Genomic DNA, 25,826 nt, shown 5'->3' on the forward strand with positions numbered 1-25,826 from the left:
CTTCCTATCACTTCTCCTGATCCATTACTGGCTATGCCTTTCATTGTGCCAGTATATTTCTTAATGGAGAAGAGGAATAAAATATTTTGGCGAGGTGGATTTCAACCCAACAATTGTTGATTAGATCAAGAGGGACAAAGCCCAACAGTGAAGGATAGAACAACTGCAGCAATGGAGGGATTGCTACAGGAATTGAACAATAATACCATTTCCCAATGATGTGACTAGTTCCTTTCCAGAAGGAATTGCATAGCCAGGCTGTTGTCCCTATAAAACTACACGCACAGACAAAAGCATTTTAAGCTACTCAGCCAAGGTTTGACAGGCAGCTAGGACAAGCTGGTTTCCCACTGCACTCCTGATGTCTCTGCTCAGGATGTGTGTACAGAATATCCACCAGCAGTGGTTTCTCCAGCTGAGCAAAAGCAAGGATTCAGTCAGGGAGGAACACATGGGTTCCTATTTGGATGAGTAATCACCCTATAAACAGAATAGTCTTAATCTGCACCAGGGGAAGTTCACGCTGGACATTAGGAGGAATTTCTTCACAGAAAGAGCGATTAGATATTGAAATGGGCAGCCCAGGGAGGTGGTAGAGTCACCGTCCTGGAGGCGTTTAAGGCAAGGCAGGACACGGCACTCAGTGCCATGGTCTACGGACATGGTGGTGTCAGGTCATATCTTGGACTCGGTGATTTTAGAAGGCTCTTCCAACCTAACCGATTCTAGAATCACTCAGTAATTGACAGTTACTGATCCCGGGCGATTATGAGGATGTTTCGGAAGACAGGTGTCATTTCCGTGACAGGGGGATGCTGAAGAATGGGGCTGGATCGGCGGTGCCTCTCCCGGCGAGGAACTGTCCCGCTGGGTCCCTCTCTCCCCTTCCCGCCGGGTCCCTCACGTTTCTTCCCGCCGGGTCCCTCACGTTTCTTCCCGCCGGGTCCCTCTCTCCCTCCCATTCCCGCTGGGTCCCTCTCTCCCCTTCCCGCCGGGTCCCTCACGTTTCTTCCCGCCGGGTCCCTCTCTCCCTCCCATTCCCGCTGGGTCCCTCTCTCCCCTTCCCGCCGGGTCCCTCACGTTTCTTCCCGCCGGGTCCCTCTCTCCCTCCCATTCCCGCTGGGTCCCACTCTCCCCTTCCCGCCCCCTCCTCCCGCCCCCGCCGCTCCCAGTGCGGCCGCCAGGCGCATGCGCGGCGCAGGGAAGCCTCGCGAGAGGCGGAGGCGGTGGCGGCCCGGTGTGGCGCCGGCGGTGCCGCCCCGCCGTCCCCCGGCCCCGCCGTCCCCCGGCCCCGCCACCGGGCCATGGCGGCGCCGCCGGCCTCGCCCGGCCCCCGCGGCCGCTTCGAGCAGGAGCAGGACCGCGCCATCCGCGCCCTGGTGCGCTGCGTGACCGGCCTGCCCGAGGAGGAGCTGGGCGGAGAGCGCTTCCAGGCGGCGCTCAATTTCGCCTGGTCCAACTTCAGGTCAGCGGAGCGTGGAGGGTCCCGGTGCCTGCCGGGTGTGGGACGGGGCCGCGGCCCGCCTGGGGAAGCGCCGGGGGCGGTGAACGAGTCTCTGCCGCAGATTCGACGTCCGTCACGTTTGAATCTTGGTCTTTTAGGGGTTTTCTCATCTCTGTTAAAAGGTGGCCTTTCAGCGTGTTCATTTAGCCGCCCAAAACTTTGTTGGAGGGAGATAGATTATGGTTGTGTAAAAAGAGCTGGTGAGGAGGACTGCCAAATTGAGATAAACCTGGCTAAGAATGCTGTGCTGCTTTTGAAAGGTTATCAGTCTGCAGGAGGAGAACGTGTTTGGTGTTATTTGGGCTTGTCAGAAGCGCGGGCGTTGTTAATTTGTAATACATAGTTTTTACTGCCTTTATACCGCCACCTAAAATGCCCTTACTCAAATTTTGCACACAGTTCTCAGCTATCACAGTTATTGTTCCAGTCTATTCTGCCAGCTTGAGTTGGACTCGATGGTCCTTGTGGCTCCCTTCCAATTCAGAATATTCTGTGAAAGCTGTGAAACTCTTAGATGATGTATTTCCAGTTACCCGTTCTGTCACTAGCTGCTGCCTCTTTGAAATCGTGTGCAGCTAGTAGCTAATCCATATAAAATCAATCCCACTTTACATTTTTCATGCTGATAAAATGCATTTTTGGGGGAGCAGTAGCGTAACTGCTTTGCATTTGTGAATCCTAACTACTAATAGGCTCAAATAAAATTATTTTAATATTCAAATCTCATCCTCTGTTTTGGTCATCCAGCTGCTTGTGTAGCTGTGTGCTCTTTTAGAATGGGGAATTGTTGGGGTTTTATTTGGGTTTTTTACAGGACAAGAAATCGGGTGGTGATGCAGAGTGAAACTTTTGACAGGGAGTGTTGGGAAGAGGAAGGGTTTTTTTCATTCCAGAATTGTTGTCCAAGGAATGTGCATGGAGCATCTGCCTGAAATTATCTAGTATTACGTTTGCAAACAGTGAGACCTTAAGTTGTAGTAGAAACTCTTCTTAGTTTCAAGTTTGTGAAACTTGTAATTTGTACTGTTAGATTTGATGATGCTGTAATAAATTAGATATTTTTCTAAAACTAAATGCCATCTACTTAGTGCTTTATTTTATTGTGTTCTTATTCCAAATCCTTATACACATTTGTAAGCAGACTAATGTGTCTGTAGTTAACAAAGTCTTTTTTTCTTTTCTTTAACATGGACCTGTCTTCATCCTACAGTGCTAGTTGTTAAATATCCTTGTAACAGTTTCACTTTCTGGTTCATTACTTTGGCATTGAGGTGATTTCATACTGTCTTTTAAATTTCAGTCTATTGAGCTTAACTGTTGCTCATGATTGGGATTCAGCAGTTTTCATTTCTGTCTATGGTCATGAGAATTTTATCACTTTCTGTCACTTGTTGCTGGAAACGTTGGTTTAATTTTGAGGGCATATAGAGTGTCTTGATCTTGTGCTCAATGTTGTCATATCTTATTCCCTGTTTTTTAATCTCTCTATCTGAAGAACCTATTTATAGCCTAATTTAGTCTCCAAAGTCCATTTTATCTTTCATGAGTTCTTGTTTAGTCCCTGTACATATCTATACCTTTGTTGGTATATCTGTCTTTATTTTTGATCAAGCTCTCTTTTCTCTTAGACACTTTCTCTTGTCCTTTATCAAAAGGAGATTCTTTTGGGTTTAGAGACCTTCCTGTGTGGGTGTTTGTTTTGCCTGTGCCTGTGATGCAGGTCCCAGATAATTCTGTGCGTTTGACACCAATACCTTTGACAGTACAGTTTGTGATCTCTTTGCTCTACTTAACTTAGCAGACAGCATACTTTAATTGCTTAGTTTGCTGGTACAGTAGTAATTTTCCATTCAGCTTAGAGTGCTGCTTGGATGTAACCTGCATTCAATTTTTTCCATCTTTCAGGCCAATTATATTTAATCCTTCTTGAAATAAGAGATGCCAAGATTGAATTTTGAATTTTGTTGATGCTTAATGATGTTGCTGAATTAAGTGTGCATTATTAAACTAGTAATGTTGCCTTCATATATGTAAATCAGCTTTATTTTCTTCCTTACTTCAGCTTCCTTTTAAACATATTCTAATGCAGATTTCTTACACAGATTTCACCGTTTTTTGGATGTGAACAGTCATAAAGTAGAGAGAACAATAGAAGGGTAAGCTTTATGTCTGTATCTTAATAATGCATTGCTTTTATTTATATATATATATATATATATATTTAAAAACCTCCTTGATACTATTTTTGTTATTAGAATACATGAAAAATTGGTAATTCATTCTGACCTTGGAAAAGCTGCAAGCTGGAAAAGACTAACAGAAAAATTTCTGAACTTGCCACTCCCAAGTACTGAAGAAACAAAGGTACGTACGTTGTAATTTCCTTGTTCTTGTTCTTTTTTCCTTCAGTTGTAATGTGTTGGAAATTTCAGGTGACTTAGTAGTGGGCTTTGGAGTTGGTGTTCAGGTCATGGATTTCCAGAAATGCAAGTGCATTTATTGTCTTTTCAGGGTTTCAGCACATGGAGTTTCATGACTTAAAGTACACGATCTCATTGCAGAGCAGGTGTTTTAAGGTCAGCATTGTACAAATGCTGTTGCTAGAGTCTAGGTGAATCTAGATTCCTGTCTGTTCTAAAACAACAATGAACAGAGCATTTCTTATTCTTTGCCAATTTTTTTACCTTAAGTAATCCATTTGGGTGTTTTGATTTTAAGGTTTTCAGTTGGAGTGCTCCTGTTCTGTAGCTGCCATATTGAGACTGAGTGTTTCACCATTGGTACACATTTCACAAATCAGTTTAGGATTTGGAGTGGATGAATATGGCAAAAGTTGTCTCACTTAGTTTTCTTTCCAGTGTGGCAGTGTAATGATGAACTGGATCTTAGAAAGTTCCTGGTGTTGGGAGATTGAAGCTTCCAATTTAAGAAGTGGTGCTGCATATAATGATGTTCTTTAATAGAGCTGTGTACTCTGAGTCGCAGTCCAATTTTACTTCTCATTGAAGTGGCATTTATCATTCTTTGTGTGTTCTAGGTTCCTTTTAATTTGTGGGGCAAGTTCAGGAGCCCTTAATAGCTTACACATATTCAGTTACTATACTGTAGTCTCTAGATTTTTGAAAATGTACCTTTAGTAGTGCATTTTTTGAGAATTCAATGAAATTAAAATCAACCTAACCAAACACCCAAGCACTTAATACTTGAATGTTGCAAGTATCCTAAGATTTTTTAATTTCCTTTTCTTTTTAAAAAATGTAACTGGGGTGTGGCTGGAGGTAGATTAATCTCATATTTGGGAAGTTAAATGGCATTTAGTTTTTAACAGTGACACATAACTAGGAAGATTAGTATTTATTGGTTTATATGTTTGGTAAGTGGAACACCAGCTCACACATGTGATTCATGTGTAGGTCAATGACCTACTGATTTTCTTTGACAAAATCAGTAATGTTCTGTAGGAACATGTTATAATCCTTGTATAGTAGATAAGTATCATGCTGTTTTGTCAGAAATTTGAATAATTTTTTTCTAAAATGCAAGTGGAACTCATTCCAAAACAGCTTTGTGTGTTTATGAATGTATGAAAGTGTATAAGGACTTAGCAGAATCTCCATGTGTCTAGATGAAAAATGGTTGGCTGAAGATCTTTGTAAAGTTACAATGAAGCCAAAGAAAAATCCTTTCATAGTAAGAAATGGTTGTACATTGGTAAACAGATTTTAGGGAATAGACAATAGTACAGATCTCTGGACCATACCAGTGTTGGCACAGTATTCTAAACTGATTGAAGGCTTCTGTTTCGCAACTGCAATATTGGAGTTAAAGATTAATCATTAATGATTTTGTAGATTTTCAGATCTGAGAAGATAATGTGAACAAGATATTAAAATGTAGTGATTTTAGCTAACTTCATTTTAGTCTCTGTTTGAAATAATTGGCTGTGTGAAATGGGAACCTAAGACTTGGTTTCCTGCAGGTCCATAACCTGCATCCTTCCAGCTCATCCACGTTTATGTGGCTGTCCATTATCCCTTAAGTAAGAAGTAAGTCTGAGGTGACTTCTTACTTTCACAGAACTTGCATCTTTTCCGTATTCTCTGATTATTGGCTCAGTAAGAGGCAGCGTATGCTGTGGCTGCTTTTGAAGGACTTGTAAAATGATTGGCCAATTAATAGGCAGAAGAAAATGGATAATATTCAATATCATGTTTCAGATGTTATTTTTGTAATTCAGGACTGGGGTATGGGAACTAATGGGGAGCATTCCTGCAGATAATAGGCTGACTTTTTTACTTAGCAAAATTTTTTAGAGCACTTACAGACTTGCTTTTTTTCTAATGTGTTTTAAAGACGGACACACACTATTCCATACTGTCTCTTCTGTTATGTTTGTCTGATTCACCATCCAACACCACCTATGTGGAAAAACCAAGAGTCAAAGAAGTGGGTAAGTTTACAAGATGTTTATATGGCTAATGAAAGATACAATCCGCAGTGCAATCTGATAAGAAGGATGTTTATCCTTTCCATTTTATTATCTCCTTCACTTCACATTGCTTTATTGGTTGTCTTTATAATTTATGCATTTAAAATAGCTTGCAAGTCTTTCCTACCCCTGTTTTTGTTGCATCACTTAAGTTTTCCAGCCACTGAAGTATCTTGGGAACTCTCTTTGACTTGTACCACTATCACAGACAAACGTTTTCCACCTGTTCAGCAGTGCTTATATGCTCGAAGACAGACAGTGGACTTCTATCCTGAGTCTCTGTCTTGCATCTCAATATTAGATCTCTTGAAAAAGTTTTGGTGATGTAAATTCATACATTTCCTACGTAATCAAGGAAAGGGAGATACATTTGAAGGTTTCCAGAGGGAGATCCCAGCTGCCTGCTTTCTAAACTAGGACTTTTTCACTCAGTGCCTGAAAATGAGGCTTGTGCTTAAGTTTGAGTGGATACCATCCCCCATTTGTTTACAGTGTTGTATCATAGACTGAAAGAAGAATATTTCAGACTAACCTAAAGAAAATCTTGCATCTTAAGATTCCTTTTTGAATGATCTCTGCACATTCCCTCGGCGGTGTTTTGAATGCACTTTCAGCCCATTCCAGGAATGTGAATATGAAGAAGTTATCTCAAACAACACTAATTACAGTTGAGTAAGCTTCACGTTTAAGATATCATATGTTGTAAGTGTGATTGTTACTTTGAAAGTATCGCACATCACATCACAGATATGTGGTGTCTTTTTTGGAGAGTAAGACAGTTCTTGATTTATGTTGTTTACAGTCTGAGATCCTTGTGCATATTTAAATTATACATTTAGAATGTTTCCATTGAACGAAATGGGACTTATTAGTCACAATAAATGGTGTGTTGCATTCTTGCATGTTTTTCCAGGATTGAAGTATAGAGTAGTGTAACATAATATAGTTAAATGTGCTGATGGCACGCTGTGTTACATATTTTGAGTGTGTAAGCAATAAAGTTGATAATTAATAATGGATATACATGGTTGATACGTCACAATTTATGTCATGGAACAGTGGTGTAGCCTTTAGTGGAAGTGTCTTTTGTTTTAGCTATAGAGTGTCAACATACTTTTAACTTTGGAAGTTTTTTTAGAGGAAAAGAAAGTCAGAGTTATGTGGTACTTACTATTTTTATATTTATATTTCTCTTAGAAAAAGAAGAAGAATTTGATTGGGGAAAGTATTTGATGGAAGGAGAAGAAATTTACTTTGGCATAGATACACCAGTAAGTAATTTCTTAAGGTAGAAACCCCAACTGTATCAACTGGTTTGGAGTGTGTTAGAGACCTGATTGAGTTGTCCTAGTTTGTATGCTCTGCATGTTGATTCTTGCAGGATTCCCCAGTGCTCTGCTCAATCCATGAAATAACACAGACCCAAGCAGAATAACAGTAATACAAATACTTTTGTTTTTCACAATGTTTTGACTTAGTCCTGCAGTTAAACTGATCGCTTTTGCTGACCCTTCCTTCCACCTAATCAGAACTTGCTGCGGTTCTGTGATCTTTTCCAGATCTCTCATTTGCTGGTTATTAATGTCTTGTATAACTTAAATCATTCTTTGTTAGACAGTTTTGTAGGCCTAGTGTCCTGAATTTACTTTACAGTGAATAGTTAATGCTTGGCTTGAATAGGAGCTGAATATAGATGTGTCTGCTGTGTTGTACTGAAGTGTCCTGGGCTTTGTTGCACTTCATAGGATTGGTCTGGAGAAAGTGAAGAGGAAGAGGACACTCAGCCCTTGAGCAGGGAGGACTCGGGAATTCAAGTAGACAGGACACCTTTAGAAGACCAAGATCCAAATAAGAAAACAGTACCTAATGCTTCCTGGAAAGGTTAGAATAACCTGTAATTCTTCTGATATAGTTACTAAAATTTAGCAAGGTAATACAGCTTTTTTATTATTCTTCAGTGAGGTATTGTGTTACAGATCTACAATTGTAATATAAGATGCATGATACTGTTCATTACTGGTGGGGTTTTTTTACAGTAAAGAAACAATATGGAAAGTTTGATCTGGTTTCTGTTACTGCTAATGGAGAAGAATTCTGCTCATTCCTGTGGAAATTTGCATGGATATTCCAATTACAGTAAACACAGCATGTAGTTTTATGGATATAATGTAAAGTTTGATTATTAAGTATCAAAATGCTGAAACAAAATTTATTTTCCAACATAAATAGTTAGCACAGTTGTGGGTATGAAATGTTTCTGAAAAAAAAAAAGGTTTATTTAGTTAAAATACTAGTGGCTTTCGCTTGAATAACTTCAGAGAATATTAAATGTAGCTGTACTTCTTTTCATAAAATATTATGGGGTACAGTTTACCTGGCACATGTCAACTGCATAGTGTATATAAGTAGTAGCTATCTAATTTGGATTAGATAAAGTTGTGTTGACAATCATATTTTAGAAAAAGCTGGTTTAAGTTATATACTAAATGTCTAATAAAAAGGAATGTAGTGATAAAGTTGATGACATTTGGCAATTTATTTTTTTAGTCAGCCTGTTTTTGTATATAGCATTTGAGAATTGCCTGAGGCAGAAGCACATTTTTGAGAAAAAATTGGAAACTGTAAATCTTCAAGCGTAGAGAATAATATATCCTTAGCTGGAAGGGACCCTCAAGGATTATCGAAGTCAGCTCCTGGCCCTGTACTGCACCATCCCCAAGAGCCAGACCGTGTGCCTGAGAGTATTGTCCAAACATTTATTGAACTCTGTCAGGATGGTGCTCTGACCACTGCCCTGGGGAGTCTGTTGCAGTGCCCAAGCACCCTCTAGGTGAAGAACCTTTTTCTAGTATCCAACCTAAACATCCCTTGACACAGCTTCAGGCCATTCCCTGGGCCCTGCCACTGGTCACCAGAGAGAAGAGACCAGTTCCTGCACTTCTCAGGAGTAGGCTGTGGACCATGGTGAGGTCTCCCCTCAGTGTCCTCTTTTCCAGGCTGAACAGACCAAGTGACTACAGCTGCTCCTCATGTGGCTTCCTCTCTAGGGATGTCACTGACTTTGTAGCCCTCATTTGGACACTCTCTAATAGGTCTTTCTTATATTGTGGCACCCAAAACAGCTCACAGTACTCAGGTGAGGTCTCACGGTGCTGAGCAGAGCTTATTTTTTAGGACTTTTGCAACATTTGGGAAATGTGGCATTTCTGTGTAAATTAACTTGTGCACAGTGGTATTAAATTCCTAATGGAGTAAAGTGTAAGTGCTTGTAAATTCATGTGAAAGGTCTGTGATTCTGCAGCTGAGTGAATAGGCTTATTAATAACGTCTTCCTGTGATTTGTAAGCATTTCCTGCATAAATAAAGACACCTTGCTGCCTGTTATGTGTTTTCCCAGTTGGTGAGCCTGATGCCCGCAGCTGGCTGGAGCAGCATGTAGTTCCTCAGTACTGGACAGGAAGGGCTCCTCGCTTTTCACATAGTTTGCACTTGCATTCCAACCTGGCTGCTGTGTGGTAAGAAAACAATATCACTTACATATTCCTTCCTGGCATACAATGCTCACTTTTTAAGGCTCTTTCTGTTGGAAACATAAAGATACTATAGCTGTTACGATTTACTTAAGAACATAATTAAAGGGATGCAAATTAGAAAGAAGAACAAATGAGCTGCCTTTTCTATTAATAGATTCTTATCCTTTTATTTAATTTTTGTTGAATTTCTCATGTCAGAGAGAGGGATTTCATTTTTCAGAGACGCAAATCTTACTGTTGAATTTTGTTTGGCTTGACCCTTATGAAGGTCTCTGAGGACCTAATATACATGTGTTGTAAGTGGTCCTGGAAGTGAGGAGTCCCTTAATGTTTAAATTTTTTAAATGTTTTTGGTGCCTCCCTTACAAAGCTAAACATAAATTTTGTATGGGGAAGGAACTTAAAACGGTATGTTGCCATAATCTGCCATGGCCTTGGAAAGAAAATGAGAATTAAAAATAAAATTGAGTCTAATTCTTTCCTGTCCCAAATTTTGATGTATCAGTAATGAAGTTCATTAGATTTGCCCTTGATTTTCTTAATTTAATGAATTTTTTAATCAAGGAGTTATTTTAGTATAAGGTGGTTGTCTAGCCTATTATGAACCACAGTTTGCAGTGAATATTAGAAAATGAGTAACATGAGTAAAGTAATGCTGCAGTGTTGTTAGGAGATGTATGTTTTACATATATATATATGATATGTAACTAGTATTACTTAATTTGGACTTTTAAAATTTGGCTGTGATTGGATAACTTTTGCCACTGATGATATTAATGAGTAGAAATACTAAAAATGTAAATGATGATTCTATACTTTGCTAAAACATGAAAAGATACTGAGGATGGTTTACCAAGAATTGCATAAGACAGGATCATAAGAGAAAATTCTTAGGTGGCTATGAAAGTTTCCACTTCTTAAGTAAACTTTTGAGTTAAAGAGAATTTTTTTTATATGGGTTAGAAGAATTGGTATTTTATTTTTTAGTTTAGTATTTTTTCTTGAAAGTAATGATAAATTTTCACGGCACTGAATGAGAAATAACTGAATCATTTAAAAAAAGAAAACACCAAGCCCACAACCTCCCTCCTCCTTCTGGTTCTAAAATATTGGAAATTCAGTACTTCAGGCATTTGCTACTTAATTTCTTGTCTTGCTGTGTAAGACAAGATGATATTTGAGTGTTTTCCACAGTATCTTGCTTAGCAATATGAAAATAAACTGCTTTTTTGTATACTTAAAATGTCCCCATGAGCGTTGAATCTGCTGAGATGTGAGCAGAACAAAACTGAGCCTAAAGATTATTGCTTCATTCCTACTTTCAGGTCATTCAGCTGTTATTTCAGCCATTAAATTGTTTTAATTTCCTTTTTTTCTAAGGGACCACCATTTGTACACCAGTGATCCTTTGTATGTGCCAGAAGAGAGGACACTGGTCACGGAAACTCAGGTTATACGAGAAACTCTTTGGTAAGTGCAGCATCACAAAGCCTGCATTTTAATTTTTAGTATTTCTCTCACGGAAGAGAGACATCTTTGAAGATGTCTGAAGAAGGAATTATTACTGAGCTTTTAATTTACACTTTGTCTCACAGTAAAAATGCTGCATATGTGTGTTAACCCTTCACATTTGAGGTGCTGGAACAGGTTGCCCAGTGAAGTTGTAAATGCCCCATCCCTGGCAAGTTGGGTGGAGCTCTGAGCAGCCTGGTCGTGAAGAGGGGGGTCATTTCGTGGCCTGAAGGCTGGAACTTGATGATCTTCAAGATCCTTTCCATTCTGCGATTCACAAAGAAGAAAGTAGCTTACTACTTCTTTTTGGGATTGATTATTCAAGTCTAATTGTTAAAAAGAACCGATTTGTTCTTGTTTTGTCCCTATAGATTTATAAAACAGTGTCCAGTTTTAAAAAGCAGGCTGAGTCATCCTATAGCTGGCAATTATCGAAACTGGAAAGAAACTTTAGAAAATATTTACTTAATGCCAGTGTTTTATTGTTCTTGTTCTGCAGCAACTTGCAGTACCAAAGAGCATTGTACTTGATCTGTGGTCTCCTGTTACTCAAAGAAAATAAACTTTTAGTCAAGGGAGAGCTAGTTCTTTTATTAATTATATCTAAGTCCATTAAGGGGGAAAATTACTACTGTTTTTGTTTCTTTTCAAGGCTACTTTCAGGAGTGAAAAAGCTTTTTATATTTCAGCTGAATGATGGAAAAGTGACTGTGCGGAATGATATTATTGTAACTCATTTAACCCATGTAAGTTGTTTCTAAATCCTAGAGGAATATGTCATTAGAAAGATGTAATTTGTGGGAATAGAAAAATTAAACTCCTTGTGGAAATTTCTACAGTTTTTCTACATATTTCTACAGTTGTGTTTTGTCTAAATAAGAGCATCTGGCTTAATAAAACTGAATGGGCTGTTCCTATATCTGAGAATGTGATGAAGCAATAGCAATTGCAGAATTTTATAATATTTTAATTCATAAAACTAATATTGTAATTTAGTTTTTAGGCTTTATGAAATACAGTTTTTATTAGATGATTCTAAAAGATTGGTTTGTTGTTTTGGTTTTTTTTAGAATTGCTTGAGATCTGTATTGGAGCAGATAGCAGCATATGGTCAAGTTGTGTTTAGACTACAGAAGTTTATTGATGAAGTGATGGGACACAGCCCGGAAAGCATAATGCATGGAACAGTTTCCACTCCAAAGAAGACTACTGAAGCCCCATTCAGAACCTACCAAGCTTTTATGTGGGCTTTGTACAAATACTTCATTAGCTTTAAAGAAGAACTTACTGAAATTGAAAAATGCATAATCAACAAAGGTACAGTGGAAGGGAAGTTTTACATGAGGGGGACACACAAATAATTAACAGTGACAAAATTTGCTTTTCTGTTGCATGTTATTTTATTCATCTTGGGTTTTTTTTTTTTTTTTATTTCCAGATAAAACAGTCACACTTTCAATAGTAATAGATAAGTTATCTCCCAGACTGGCACAGCTGAAGGTACTTCATAAGGTGTTCAGCACAGGAGTAGCAGAAGTGCCTCCTGATACTAGAAATGTTGTCCGAGCATCTCATCTGCTTAATACCCTCTACAAAGCAATTCTTGAATATGACAGTGTTGGAGAGGCATCTGAGCAAACGGTAGGGAAAATAATTCCTTCCTTAATAGAACAGCACGCTAGAACTAACTAAATTAGTTACTAGGTTTAGTAACTAATGCATTACTGTTTTATGACATGAGTTCACCCAGCCTGGATGAAAATGGATTTACGAGAGGATCGAGAGCAGTGTTTTTTGAGAACTGAGGGGAAGGACTGTGGAAAATCAGAGGCCAGGAAACTGTTTTGAAAGAGGGAACTACTTCCAGAACTGCATAATTCAGTTCATGCTGAAATGTGGGGGTTTGGATTTTTACAGTAACTTGATTATACTATTGAAAATATAGTTGATATCATTATATCCTTTTGTTTTCCTGATTTCGATGTTATGAAACCACAGAGCGTTTTATGACTACTTCTTACTGTTTCAGTGATGTTAGAGTGAAAAAGTGCTGTTTGGGTTTGTGATGGCAAGAATAACAAGGGGAACCATGAACAATACAGACTTTCATTAAAAAAAATAATTTTTAGTTTAACATTTTATCTTTAAAATTCTTGAAGTGTAGTTATGTATATATTATGAACTGTGATTGCACAATTTTGAGATTAGACTTAATGATATTGCTTTCAATGCTTGTTATAAAAACATTCAGCCAGTTTTGTGTTTTTTTCGTTTTCCCCTTTAAATTCAGGTGTCCCTCTTGTTCTCTCTCTGGGTTGAAACTGTGAGGCCATACTTGCAGACAGTGGATGAATGGATAGTCCATGGTAATTTGTTTGATCCTGCGAAGGAATTTATTATTCAGAGGTAGGGATACTTGATACTAGACACACAAAATGCTGTGCAAGTAAACCTGTTGTAGAAACTAGGGTAAAGGGTAACAGTAAAAGTAGGTTTTCACATTTGGTATTTTGCTTAAGAGATAATTTCTTAGTCATACTTCTGTAACTTGTCTCAAACTTCCCATTAGGGAAATTACATAGATAAGGATCTCTACCCACATACTAGAGTAGAGTAGAAATCAACTCTAGAGTTCTAGAGTAGAAATCATTATTTTGGGTTTTTTTCCATCTATAGTAAATAATGAGCAGGCTGACTCTGAGGGTACTGCCTTTTTTTAAAAAGCAGTTAACTATTTATCAAACCAAAGACATTTGTAAAAATTCCAAAATTTACTTTTAAATTCTTCAACTAATCTTAAGTTGTTATGAAGCAAATGCTGTTTGGAATTAAAATACTCATTGCTTCTGACTTGTAAAATTAATATACGCATATCCTAAACACATTACTTGAGCTGTTAATTTTTGTTCTGTTGCTATGCTACATTTTATTGGTCCCTTTTTTTGACAGCTTGGAGTGGGAAGAGAGTATAGAAATTAAACTTCTGGCTTGTAATTACAAATCTATTTTTGCCTATCTGCCAAACTTAATTGAACCTGTGTCTGTTAATGCATGTTGAGGTGAGCATGAAGTAAGACAACAACTCTAGAGTACTATTGTAATAATTCCTTAGTAGCAGAGATCCTTAGCATCCTTATTGTGTCCTCTTCTTGTGGTTCTATAGTTGTATTTTCAGTGCTTCCAACAGGGTTGATTTCAACTTATATTTATGCTTCATTTTAATTACTAATTTTAATGATCTAATTTCGGTTTTTCCATCTGACTTCAAAGACCAAACTGTGTATCTGATGTAAACAAGGGAAAAATCCAAAGTGAACTACAAATTGAATTTCACCTAGTCTAGAATTTTTTGGCTTTCCTAGTAGTAGTTACTTCAGTTTGAGGTTTTAAATAATCTGCAAGTCAGTCACTCATCATTTTGATACTAAGGATGCATGCTACTAGTTAACATCCTGGACAAATTTAATTATAATTGCACTTATGACTTGCTGTTGGGGTCTATTTTGTTATACAGTTGTTTTATCTCCCATGAGCTAATTGTTTATCCTTTTCAGTGTCTAGATAGTTTACAAATCAGGATGAGCTAATTTTATACAGTTTTGAAGGTGCTTCATGACTGCTGTTCGAAGAGAAAGGCAAAGCACAGAACAAAGAGGATACATTTCTCTAGTAATGGAGTTTCCTTTTTGAAAGGAAAATACTCAAGAGCTTTTTATTTCTTTGCAGAAACAAAAACGTTCCAGTTGATCACAGAGATTTTTGGTATGCTACCTACACGTTATATAGTGTGTCAGAAAAGACAGAGAATGAAGAGAAGATGAGTGATAACGCCAGTGCCAGTTCTGGTAGTGATCAGGCCCCTTCAAGCAGACAGCACACAATGGTTTCTTTTCTGAAACCTGTGCTAAAGCAAATTATCATGGCTGGAAAATCCATGCAGCTGTTGAAGAACCTTCAATGCAAAGGTGGTTCTCCACAGCAGGCTGCATCAAGAGGTGAGATATCAGTTTTTACACCATTGTGCTTTCGGCTGTCTAACAGTATGGGTGCATTTTTGGTAATGGGCTTCCTCTGGCTTTAGAATAATAGAACACTGTTGAATGCCAGAATCATGGTTGGTAATGTCAGGTCTGATGGAAGACACTCTTCCAATGCAAACAAGTGAAAAGAACAAAGTTAATAAAGTTGAGAGCTCCATGTTCTTTTTATTACTTTAAATTTTTCTCAAACTTCTTTTCCTGTGCTTATAAAACAATTTGCAGTTTGTATGTTCTAATAGCAAAACTGGTGTTTTTTTATAAGTAATTGTTTTCCATTATTCAGTGATTGTGTAATCTAGGATGGCATGTATAATTTTTTTAAAGCTTACTTATAAGTAGATCAAAGATGTTTGGATATCTAGGATATTCCTCTTGAGTGGTTATAAAACATAATACAACATTGTAACTAATGTTGGGTTTGGGGGTTTTTTTTGTTTGTTTTTTTAAGGAAATAAAATAATTTTTTTTCATTTTGTTGCTTCTTCATGTTTAAAAGTCAAGGTAGTTAAATTCTTTTGGAGACTCACTTCAGTAAATACTGAAAGATTGTCAGGTGCTAAAAATTAATTGCCTTTGCACCTGAAGTAGGAAGTTCTTTACAATCTCAGAAATATTTCATATTTCAGATACCCATTCTGCAGTGCATTTGAACATATGCCTGATGTTAGGTGTTGGGCTAGTCCTATAATTCTAAATACGTATTTGAGGGTATTTTGTTTTTTGTATAGTGGTCTAAATGTAGTCTTTTAATATTGGACCGCATGTTGGACTGTGAAGTTCTTTTAGTTCAGGTGATGTTTTCTGCAATGTGTTGCCCAATTCAGATGCTGAACGGAAGAGTTTATATACACTGTTCCTGGAATCAGTGCAGTCTCGCCTGCGGCACGGGGAGGAGTCTGTTCCAGACATTATTACAGAACAGCAGGCCACAAAGCAGAGCCTGATAAAGATGCAGTCTATAGCAGAAAGGCACTTGGAACTGGATGATGTCCATGACCCACTGCTGGCTATTAATTTTGCCAGGTAAATGAATGATCTTCCTGCTGTGTTGTTGAGAATGATATTCAGCCTGGTGACGTTTGGTGGATCATATTTTCATTGCAGCTGCTGCTACTGAAAACAAGCAAGTTCAGAATAAAGATGAGCACCAACAGTCAGTGACGGAAACTAAATACACTCTGCTTCTGTATGGTTAAAGAAGAACAATTAAAATCAGTGAAGACCGTGCTACTTGCAATTGGTAGCATAGAAAATTGGAGTAGTCTTTATCATAGCAGGCTTTTAGCAAATAAGTGCTTTAATAGTGAATGCCGTTGTAAAATCTGAACTTTTCAATGAGTCTGCTTGGTTTTTGTTTGCACCAAGTATATTCTTAGAAGAATGCAGCTTCAGTTTTGTTGTGCTTAAATAATTTAACTGTAAAAGCCTTCCAAAATTCATGTTACTTACATAAAAATTCTACACTCTTCATAGTGAGGGAAGTCCTATAGAGAGTATAAATGTCTTGGAAATTAGAAGGAAAGATAAACTCTGAAAATCTTATTATATAGCTATTTATGTTTTTACTAAATACTGTCTGTGTATTTACATGTTTTCAAACTGACATTAAAAACAGAGGAACTTGTTTTAAAGAAATCATAGGAGGACTTAGTTACCTTTGTTTATTGGGACTATTCTAGTTGTCAGAATTGCTACATTAATTCAGCATCCAGCTCATTCAGCCTATCCAGGCAATAGCTGCTATGAGCCAGACTTCCTCTTAAAGTGGTTAGAACTGGCAGCTAGCTTTTTATAAAATATTACAATAATTTGATGCTTTCTCTGTAAAAACAATTAAACTTACCAAATCTGGACCACAGATACTCTCTTCCCATCACATAATATTACAGATAATGTGTAGGGACCCCATAATTAAGATGCCTCAAACCAGTTCTCCATGTGGAGTGGTTTTTGGTTGGGTTTTTTTCCGGTTTGTTTGTTTGTTTTGTGGTTGTTGGTTGAATTTTTACTTTGTTTCTTTAATTTTATTTTTCTTTCCTGGGAAGCTCATCTGAGTGCTGTACATGTACAGTATAGTTCTAAAAGTTCCTATCAAAGTGGGTTTGTTTAGTAAATTAAGTAAGTATAAAATTCGAACTTGGTGTTTTTCAGAAGTATGCCTTAAGCAGTTATGTGATTGTAGAGTGCTGTCCTCTGTGATAATCTTAAGTCTGGTGATACACAAACAGTATGATGGATCACTTTATAGGCTGGATATATGCTTTGCTTATAATCAGCCTGTATTATCCCTGCACCATATATTTTAGAGCAGCGGACCCAAGTTTGATTAAACTCTTTGAAGGTATGACATTGTTTTATACCTTGTATGAATAATGAGCCTTCTTCCCTAAGTATCTTGTTTTATTTTGAAGATTATATTTGGAACAGAGTGACTTTCATGAGAAGTTTACTGGTGGGGATGTCTGTGTGGATAGATCCTCAGAATCTGTGACCTGCCAGACTTTTGAACTGACACTGAGGTCTTGTCTTTATCCTCACATAGACAAACAATACTTGGAATGCTGTGGTAATTTGATGCAAACTTTAAAGAAGGATTATAGGTAAGAAAGTAGATTTCTTTTTCCGTAACTTTGTTTTTTTATTACCAGTGGCTAAAAGAAGCAATTCTATGTTGTGTTTCTACTCCAGTTTGATAAACGACTATAATGTCTTTAAGGAGAAAAGGGGATCTGGCATGACAGACTTGGGTGAAAACTTGGTCTAGCTTGAATCAACAGCAAAGCTGTCATTTGTCATCAGTGGATGTTTGGTGGGGATACTATTTCAAACAGTATTTCTTAGTAGCATTGTAATTTTAAATTCATTTTAGGGGGGGATATGATTTCCAAACTGTGCTATTTCTGAGAATTACCTAGCCTGTAGGATAGCTTCCAGTCGAGTTAGTGGAGCTATTGAAGCTTACAGGGAAAAATGCCTTGGTTAAACAAAGGATTCACTGTAGGCTTTGTTATGTTTCTATTCACTACTGAGGTTTTGCTGTGAAGAGTTTTATAGATTTTTGTTTCTGTGACAGTTGTGTTTTGCATTCATTTGTCTGAGACTCAGAAAATGTTATATGTTTCTCCTGTTCAGGCTTGTAGAATATTTGCAGGCAATGAGAAATTTTTTCTTACTTGAAGCTGGAGATACCATGTATGACTTCTATACATCTATTTTTGACAAAATTAGAGAAAAGGAAACTTGGCAGAATGTTGCTTTCTTAAATGTTCACCTACAAGAAGCAGTTGGACAACGCTATCCAGAGGACAGTGCAAGGTAAAGTGTAAAACATGCTTTAGTTATGTTTCTTTCACACTTAGCTGTATTAATGTACTTAAATTGCATAGCACAATAGTAATTATTGTGTAGTCATTAAAATAATGTATTTTAATGAAGTTTTGAGCTGTTGTCCTCTTTCCTACCCAAGTCCTCCAAGTTTAATCAGACACTTAGTGGTTAGCAGTGAGAAATAGAAATTAGTGAAACTAACTACTCATTTAAAACAGATTCTCACAAATGACATTACTTGTTTCCTTGCATAGGTTGTCAATATCATTTGAAAGTGTTGATACAGCAAAGAAGAAACTTCCTGTCCACACCTTAGATGGTTTGACATTGAGTTACAAGGTAGTGAGTTAAAATTGCTGCACTTCTTACTCTAGAACAGATTTAAAATGTTGTATTAAAATGACTTATATTTTCTGTCTTTATTATCCTCTCTTCCTCCTAGGTTCCTTGGCCTGTGGATATAGTTATAAGTTTAGAATGCCAAAAAATTTACAATCAAGTTTTTCTGCTCTTACTGCAAATAAAGTGGGCCAAGTATAGTCTAGATGTTCTACGATTTGATGGTAAGATACTTCTTCAAAGAAAGATACTCTGTTTTGTGGTCTAAGGATATGATTAATCTTTTGCTTTCTGCAGTAAATAGTATAAACTAGTTAGAATTTTGATTCATTCTATAAAATGATCTCTGTTAGTGTCGCAAATTACGTATGTGTATTAAGCTGGGTGTGTTTTTCATGTCTTTTCAGCCTCAGGGACAGCTCCATTCATGCATTCTCTTTGCCTTTTTGATTCAAGTCTAGTTAGTTATATTGGAAAATTGTCACTTCATTCTACAGACTTTGCTGTTGAAAGAAATGCTGTCTACCACACCCTAATGTTTATGTATAGTCTTTTTATGATTAATACTTTGCAGACAAGTTAAGAAAACAAGATGAAAGAAATACTCTATTTGAGAATGAAACAGTGAACTGTTGGATGATTACAGAAAGACATTTTTAGTATTTCCTTCACCAAGTTAATGTTTATACTCTTCCTGTTCCATGTAAAGTGGATATAGACTTCATGTCTTAGAAAAATAAATTAGAAAGTTGATGGGTTCATCTATATTTTGCACATCAGCTAAGTAATTATATTCCTAAAAGTATGTGGGTTTTACTGTTTAAACTTTATGACTTTTTGGTTAATTCTTTTCCCAAAAAGCTCAACACTTTTGCTTTTTTTTTTTTTTTTTTTTTTTTTTTTTTTTTAAAGAACTCGTCTCTGCTGCAGAAAACTCACAGGTTAAAGAAGGAACTTCGTTAGAACAAGGAACTCTTTCTGTATTTGGACCACAAAAAGAAAGTATAAAACAACAAATACATCGCATGTTCCTCTTAAGAGTGAAACTTATGCATTTTGTCAACAGCCTGCACAACTACATCATGACTAGGGTTTGTCTTATATCACAACTTATTTATATTAGGAGCTTGTAACTGGAGATGCAGTATTCATTTTCCTTTAAAACCTAACCTCCTCCCCAGCAAAAAGCAAAATGTAAATAAAATGTCCTTTCTGCACGTGTTTCAGTTTCAACTTGACCATTTTAAGTCAGTAATTCTAAAAATGCATTAGAAGTTCTACATGCATGTGATTGATCTTTGGGTATTACTGATTCTTTTGTCTGTTTCCCTTAGTGCTAGATGACTTAAGCACAGTAGTGTGAAAAGGTTTCTGTAAGCTGTAACTTAAGAGCTATTATGCTTATAAAAGTGTTACAATGGATATTTTAGTTAGATGGATTCTTCTTAAAAATCTCTAGTACAAAGTGTATATGTGACTTTCCAAATACAAAGGCAATGCCTGTAGATACATATGTGCTCTATTATTGCCATTTTTGCTTTTAATAAAATTAGTATATGCCCCAGTTCAGTCTCTCTGGGGGTAGTCGCTGTGCCCTTGTGTAGTGGCAGTATATCTATTCATGTGAGGAATATTGCTGTGTAGTCATGAGAAGAGCTTGAAATTTTGGCTATTGATGGTAATTTGGAGGCTAATCCTAAAATTTGAGAGGGAAGAGCAGATGAATCATGCAATTTCAGGCTCTTTAAAAATATATTGGAAGAGAGTCATAATCACTTGTGTGCACCATTGAATTTAATAACTTTAATAACCGGTCTTCTTTTTAAGATTCTCCACAGTACAGGCTTGGAGTTTCAGCATCAGGTAGAGGAAGCCAAAGATTTAGATCAGTTGATAAAGATTCATTACAGATACCTGTCTACGATTCATGATCGTTGCTTACTGAGAGAAAAGGTGGGTAAAAAATTAGTATATTTGATGTATTGGATTACCATGACAAGAAAGTAGTTTTGTACTAATTATGCTGTTTTGCAGCATGCATACTAAGCAATACATAGGTACTCTCGAGGAAGTGGGAGCTATTCACACTGAGATCCAGTTTCCCTTGCTGTTCTCAGCTCAGTTCTATTAAGGAAAGAGGATAAAATTAAATTCTTTATATTGGGTACTACATGACTTGTTTGTTTCTAGAAGATGGGAGATTTTGAACTATAACTGAGGCTTGTTAGTGTTAGAAAGATTATACACAGTGGTATGTCAGGGAATGGAGATACCTGGGTAGCTTTGTAAAATGTTACAAGGTTACACATAACTGTCTGTCTGAAGTCCCACATTCAAGTAGTCAGCTGGGAAATGGTTTGGAGAACAAATACAAACATCTTCACTTTGGAAGAATCACATTGTACTTAGCAGATTGTTTTTACAGGCAGATTAAATGGCGTGTGAAACCTTTGTATTGCAGTGCAATAATGAAAATTATTATGCTTAACAATGAATTTCTGACTACTCCTTGTGTTTTAATTATTTTAGGTGAGCTTTGTGAAGGAAGCTATAATGAAAGTGTTAAATTTAGTACTGATGTTTGCAGACCGTTGGCAAGCTGGTTTAGGGGCTTGGAAGTAAGTACACATATGTAAAATTCTACATGGTCATAGTTTTGCAGCTCTGAGTATGATTTTGTGTCCAGAGCTGCACCTTCAGGTGAGGCTGCACCAATGCTGAATACAGCGGGGCAGTCACCTCCTTTGTCCATCTGGCTGTGCTGTGTTTGATGCACCCCAGGGTGAGGTTTGCTCTCCTGGCTGCTTGGGCATTCTCCCTGCTCACTGCTGTTGAGTTCTTGTTGACCAGCACCACTAGATCCCTTTTTGCAGCCACTTCTTTCCCCATTCATACTTCTGTTTGTGCAACCTTCTCCTTGGAGGATGAATGGTACTGGGCAAGTCTCCAAGGCTATGTCAAACACTCAGAAGCTGATGTATGGTCCTGAAGCCAGCTGGTGTAAACTGGCTTACTTCATATTTTTCAGGACTAATTTTCTTTGGCACAGATGCTACCCAAAACTTAGATCCCACTCTCCTGTGACATTAGGAAGTTGCTATTTTTGGAGTGTTTTTCTCATTCAGAGTGTCAGAAATTATTTGTGAATGCTGTTGATGAAGACTGAAACTCAAGGCATGTGGTTGCATTCTCTTGCATGTGGCAGGAAAAAGTCATAGCTGGTGTCATTTGTATCTTGGGAGAGGGGAAAAAGGAAAAGAGTGACTGTTGTGAACTATGTCTTCTCCCTTGACTGGTGAGTGCTAGCTGACAGAGTCCAAAGTGGAATTCAAGAGATTACCAGAGAGTAAAGCAGTGTGGGTGGCCCTGTTTTACTGACCTCTAAAGCAATAAGGACCAGGAAAGACTCTCTTGCTTACAAATCTATGTAGGAATGATAGGTGCCAGTTAGAATCACACAGCTCCTCCAAATCACTGCAGAGATTTCTAAAATGATGAGGAAATTATTAATGCCCCTTTGGTGGTGCTTAGGTGCTCCTGTCAAAATTGCCTTTGTTTTTTAGAAGTAGCATATGCAGTCATAACTGAAGTATTGTACATTCAAGTCAGAATTCTATGTAAAGAGTACTTTGGTCATTTACTGTGAAGTTTTGGTCATATGTTGAAGATAACATAGGGGCTGGTCTGTTAAGCATCCCTCTGTTAAACTGTTTTGTAGGATGGAATCCATAGAGAAGATGGAATCTGATTTTAAAAACTGTCACATGTTTCTTGTAACTGTTCTCAACAAAGCTGTCTGTCGAGGCTCTTTTCCCCACTGTAAGTACATGAGGCTTTTCAAATACCTGTGCTTACACAAGTTTGCTAGGAATGTGTTTATGTTTTAATCTGTTCTAATGTTTGTTGGCACATTTTAAATAATCTCATTTTGTGAGTTATGCACAGAGAGACATCAAGACTTATCTCTTACTAAGTTAAAGTCATTATTTTTTTAGAGTATTTGTGCCAAGCTCTTCTGTGACAGCTGTCTTCAGTTTATCTGTTTACTTGATGAGGGGAAGGTGTGTAGCCAAGCAAGTGACAAGCAGTTTTTTAAACTAATGAAACTGTGTTCTGGGGACATAGAAGAGCATTCTTTTTGTTGGCATTAGGTATGACAACTGTGATATATCTTGAGCAGATAAGATTTTAGTGTTATCGTGCCTCAGCTGCAACTGCACTGGGCTCTTGGCTCTGTCCATCTGTTGGAAGTTACTTCCTTGGCAGTAGAAACAGCATGAGCTTAAATTGTTAATCAGTGCCAGTTTGAGTTAGGGGGACAACTGCTCACTGAGGTTGTGGGGCCTCTGGGTTAGCTGGGATGCAGATGGATGTTCTCCCTGGTTTCTATACCACCTGTAGATGTGCCTAGGAGACATGACTTAGAGGTGAACTGGACAGTCTTAGGTTAATGTTTGGACTTAATTATTTTAAAAGTATTTTCCAACTTAAATGAGTCTATGTCTAAAATAGGCAATATCTATCATCACTGCTACTCACATCTACAAGAGCTTGTTTGCAGAACCCTCCGTGAGAATGCCTTGCTGTAAATAAACCTCCACAACCTTTTCTTTTGCGTACAACAGTATTTCAAACAAAGGATCTAATTTCTTATCAGTTGTTACCATGTGAAATAACTAATGGTTAGCTGATGATGAATGTGGTGAAATATTATCTAAGCTGTCAGGGAATTACAAAATTCATACTGTCTGAAGTCCCAAAGTACTACAATTTAAAAAGTAAACTGGTATCTTCCATTAAAGGACAGAATTGAATATTGCAATAAATGTTTGCATTTGAGTGCTGCAAATGGAAATATTAACGACTGTTTAATGGTTTGTTTCACAGTGGAATCTTTAGCTTTGTCACTGATGGCTGGCATGGAACAAAGTTAACACCCACTTCCACTGAATTAAGGAAGAACTGAGCAGGATTTTTGTTGAAATTCCTGTGTTAAAGAACCGTAAGCATTTTGTACTCCAGTTTAAAATGTATATAGGTAAATGATGCTGGTGTTTTGGAGCAGTGTAAAATAATTAAAAATGTAAATAATGTACAGGTATTTAAGTGTGTTGGTTGTGGCAGTATGTGTATATGCTTCAACATCAAAAAACATGTATAGTGTAAAACTCATTCCATGTAAACAATCTTACTTGAAAATACATTTAAATATATTTCATGATGAAGAAAGGAAGTTTTTTTTCTCTAATTATGAGTAATTGATGGTTTACGTTTTCTGTTAATTTTTCAGCTGTGAATAGGTCACAGGGCAGTGTGCAGTGGTGTGACTCAAATCTTGGTGTTTAAAAGGTTGGTTGAGTTAATTTTTTGGCCTTTTTTCCTTTGCAAAATGGCTAAGAAGCATTCATCTTCTTTGCTTAGTGGTTCTTTAGAAATCTTTAAGAAGACTGTTACAAGAAGCTGATGTAAAAAAGACAAGATTAATTTATCAAAACGGATTATAGCAGAGCATGAAACACCAGTATTTTTTTATGTTAAATGTTGAATGCTTACTAATTTTAGTGGAACTCTGGTCAGTTTAAGTAGGATTAAGATGACAGTGTGTAATGTATTAGTTTTAACGACTGGATTGTTGAGGTGTTTCAAAGGTAGTCAGATATGACTTGACCTTTATCCTTCTTCTAACCCTTTTGCAAGCAAACTTTTACATATAATAGCTAATCTCCTGTAAAGCAGTAGATTGTGCTACAGAAGGGTACATTTCTGGACAAGTAAATGTGGAACTTGTTCTGCATGAGATGACTTGCCCTGTCTCCTCCCCATGAAAGTTTCTCTGGAATTCTGGCATCAGTACACCTGCATTAAAAAAGATAAAATCAATCATAGCTATTTACCTAATGATTTTTTTTAATAAATAAAAGATTTGATAATTAGAATTTCACTGTTGTGTGTGTTTCTGCTGAAATTCAGTCAGTAACTTAAAGTTTGAGAGGTGTTTCTTAAAGGTAAGTGAAGTATATTACTACTGAGACTGATGTCTTGGGGTTTAGCTTTTATATTTTTCAGATTCTCTGCTGCTTGGTATGTAACTCTGAAACTTCATGTTAGGTGTTAGTAAGTTCTCTTCACAGGGTAGTTAGACAAAACAATCTCTTCCCATCTAGAGAATCAAGGACAACCTTCACCCAAAAAGCTTAAATAACAGCAAAGGAAGAGGGGGCAAGCCAAGGGTTTGAGACTTCATAACCTGAAGCTGTGGTTAGACAATTGACCCCAATTTGTAGAAGAACGTGGATTCCACTTGGGTGTAGCCCTGGCCAGACTCTTGCACTGCCCAAAATGTATCCTTTCACTAAATACCTATTTTATTCCTTTTGCTCTGTTTAGTGTCTGTTCCAGGTCAGCCTTTCCAGGCATCAAGACTTTGTGGTTCATTATAAAACTAATTTTTTTCAGATGTGAAAAAAAAATAATTACTTTATATTAAAATGAATAATTGTGCTTGTGTTTGAACAGGAGATCTCAAGGCTTTTCCAAGTTATAGCTATAAAATGTTTTGAGGAAAATAAATTTTTTTTTAATTCAAGTATAATACTGAGGAAGTTTCTGCTGCCCTGGAACGTGTTCTTTTTTGTTAGACTGAGTGAAAGTTTTGCTTTAGAGAACAGTATATATTGTCCTTTGCCTACCACGTGACACATTTTTCCAAGTGGATGTTTTTTGTGGTAGGTGGACATCTGTTAACAAAAGTAATTTGTAATTTTAGTTTACCATGACTGGTTCTCATTTAAGATTTCAGATTATTTATTTATTTATTGCTAGCAGAGACAGTGTATTGTTCAGTAACTTTCTTACTCTGGGTAAAATTGAGTAGCATACTAAGAGCTTTAAAAGACATGCTTGGAAGTTCAGTACTTCTGTGCACTGCTTCATTACTTTTTGAATATGTCTTGTACCCTGTGCTTTTGAACTATCTAATGTGGTTGCTTTATTTCTGCTTCCTATACAGTGGTTACCTTCAATGAAATTCCTGCTTTTCAAAGCCTTGCCTTGGATAATATTAGCTAGATATGGGAGAAAAA

At 37.2% G+C, this 25,826-nt stretch overlaps 1 protein-coding gene across 2 annotated transcripts; it reads left to right on the forward strand.

The window, feature by feature from the left end:
- The first annotated feature begins 1,205 nt into the window (after positions 1-1,205).
- On the forward strand, positions 1,206-24,685 carry TUBGCP5 (tubulin gamma complex associated protein 5). Of its 2 annotated transcripts, XM_056505843.1 has the most exons (24): positions 1,206-1,465; positions 3,607-3,660; positions 3,760-3,868; positions 5,858-5,954; positions 6,550-6,660; positions 7,191-7,264; positions 7,739-7,874; positions 9,391-9,508; positions 10,907-10,996; positions 11,691-11,784; positions 12,109-12,355; positions 12,477-12,679; positions 13,329-13,444; positions 14,765-15,033; positions 15,903-16,101; positions 17,490-17,678; positions 18,211-18,393; positions 18,660-18,744; positions 18,848-18,968; positions 19,657-19,835; positions 20,572-20,697; positions 21,274-21,362; positions 22,463-22,563; positions 23,632-24,685. In XM_056505843.1, exons 1-24 carry the CDS (start codon positions 1,305-1,307, stop codon positions 23,676-23,678), a joined length of 3,198 nt encoding a protein of 1,065 aa, XP_056361818.1. In that variant the 5' UTR covers positions 1,206-1,304; the 3' UTR covers positions 23,679-24,685. The 2 variants fall into 2 exon arrangements, with proteins under 2 accessions (XP_056361818.1, XP_056361827.1); XM_056505852.1 differs by lacking the exon at positions 6,550-6,660 and having other exon boundaries at positions 1,207-1,465.
- The last annotated feature ends 1,141 nt before the right edge of the window (positions 24,686-25,826 follow it).

The sequence above is a fragment of the Oenanthe melanoleuca genome, chromosome 1 (genome assembly GCF_029582105.1).
Source record: "Oenanthe melanoleuca isolate GR-GAL-2019-014 chromosome 1, OMel1.0, whole genome shotgun sequence".
In the NCBI taxonomy this organism is placed as follows: Eukaryota; Metazoa; Chordata; class Aves; order Passeriformes; family Muscicapidae; genus Oenanthe; species Oenanthe melanoleuca.

Coding starts and splice junctions, on each gene's coding strand:
- TUBGCP5 (XM_056505843.1), top strand. CDS start 1,305: ATGGCGGCGCCGCCGGCCTCGCCCGGCCCCCGCGGCCGCTTCGAGCAG. Junction 12,356..12,476: donor AAAATGCATAATCAACAAAG/GTACAGTGGAAG, acceptor TTTTATTTCCAG/ATAAAACAGTCACACTTTCA. Junction 17,679..18,210: donor ACTTTAAAGAAGGATTATAG/GTAAGAAAGTAG, acceptor TCTCCTGTTCAG/GCTTGTAGAATATTTGCAGG.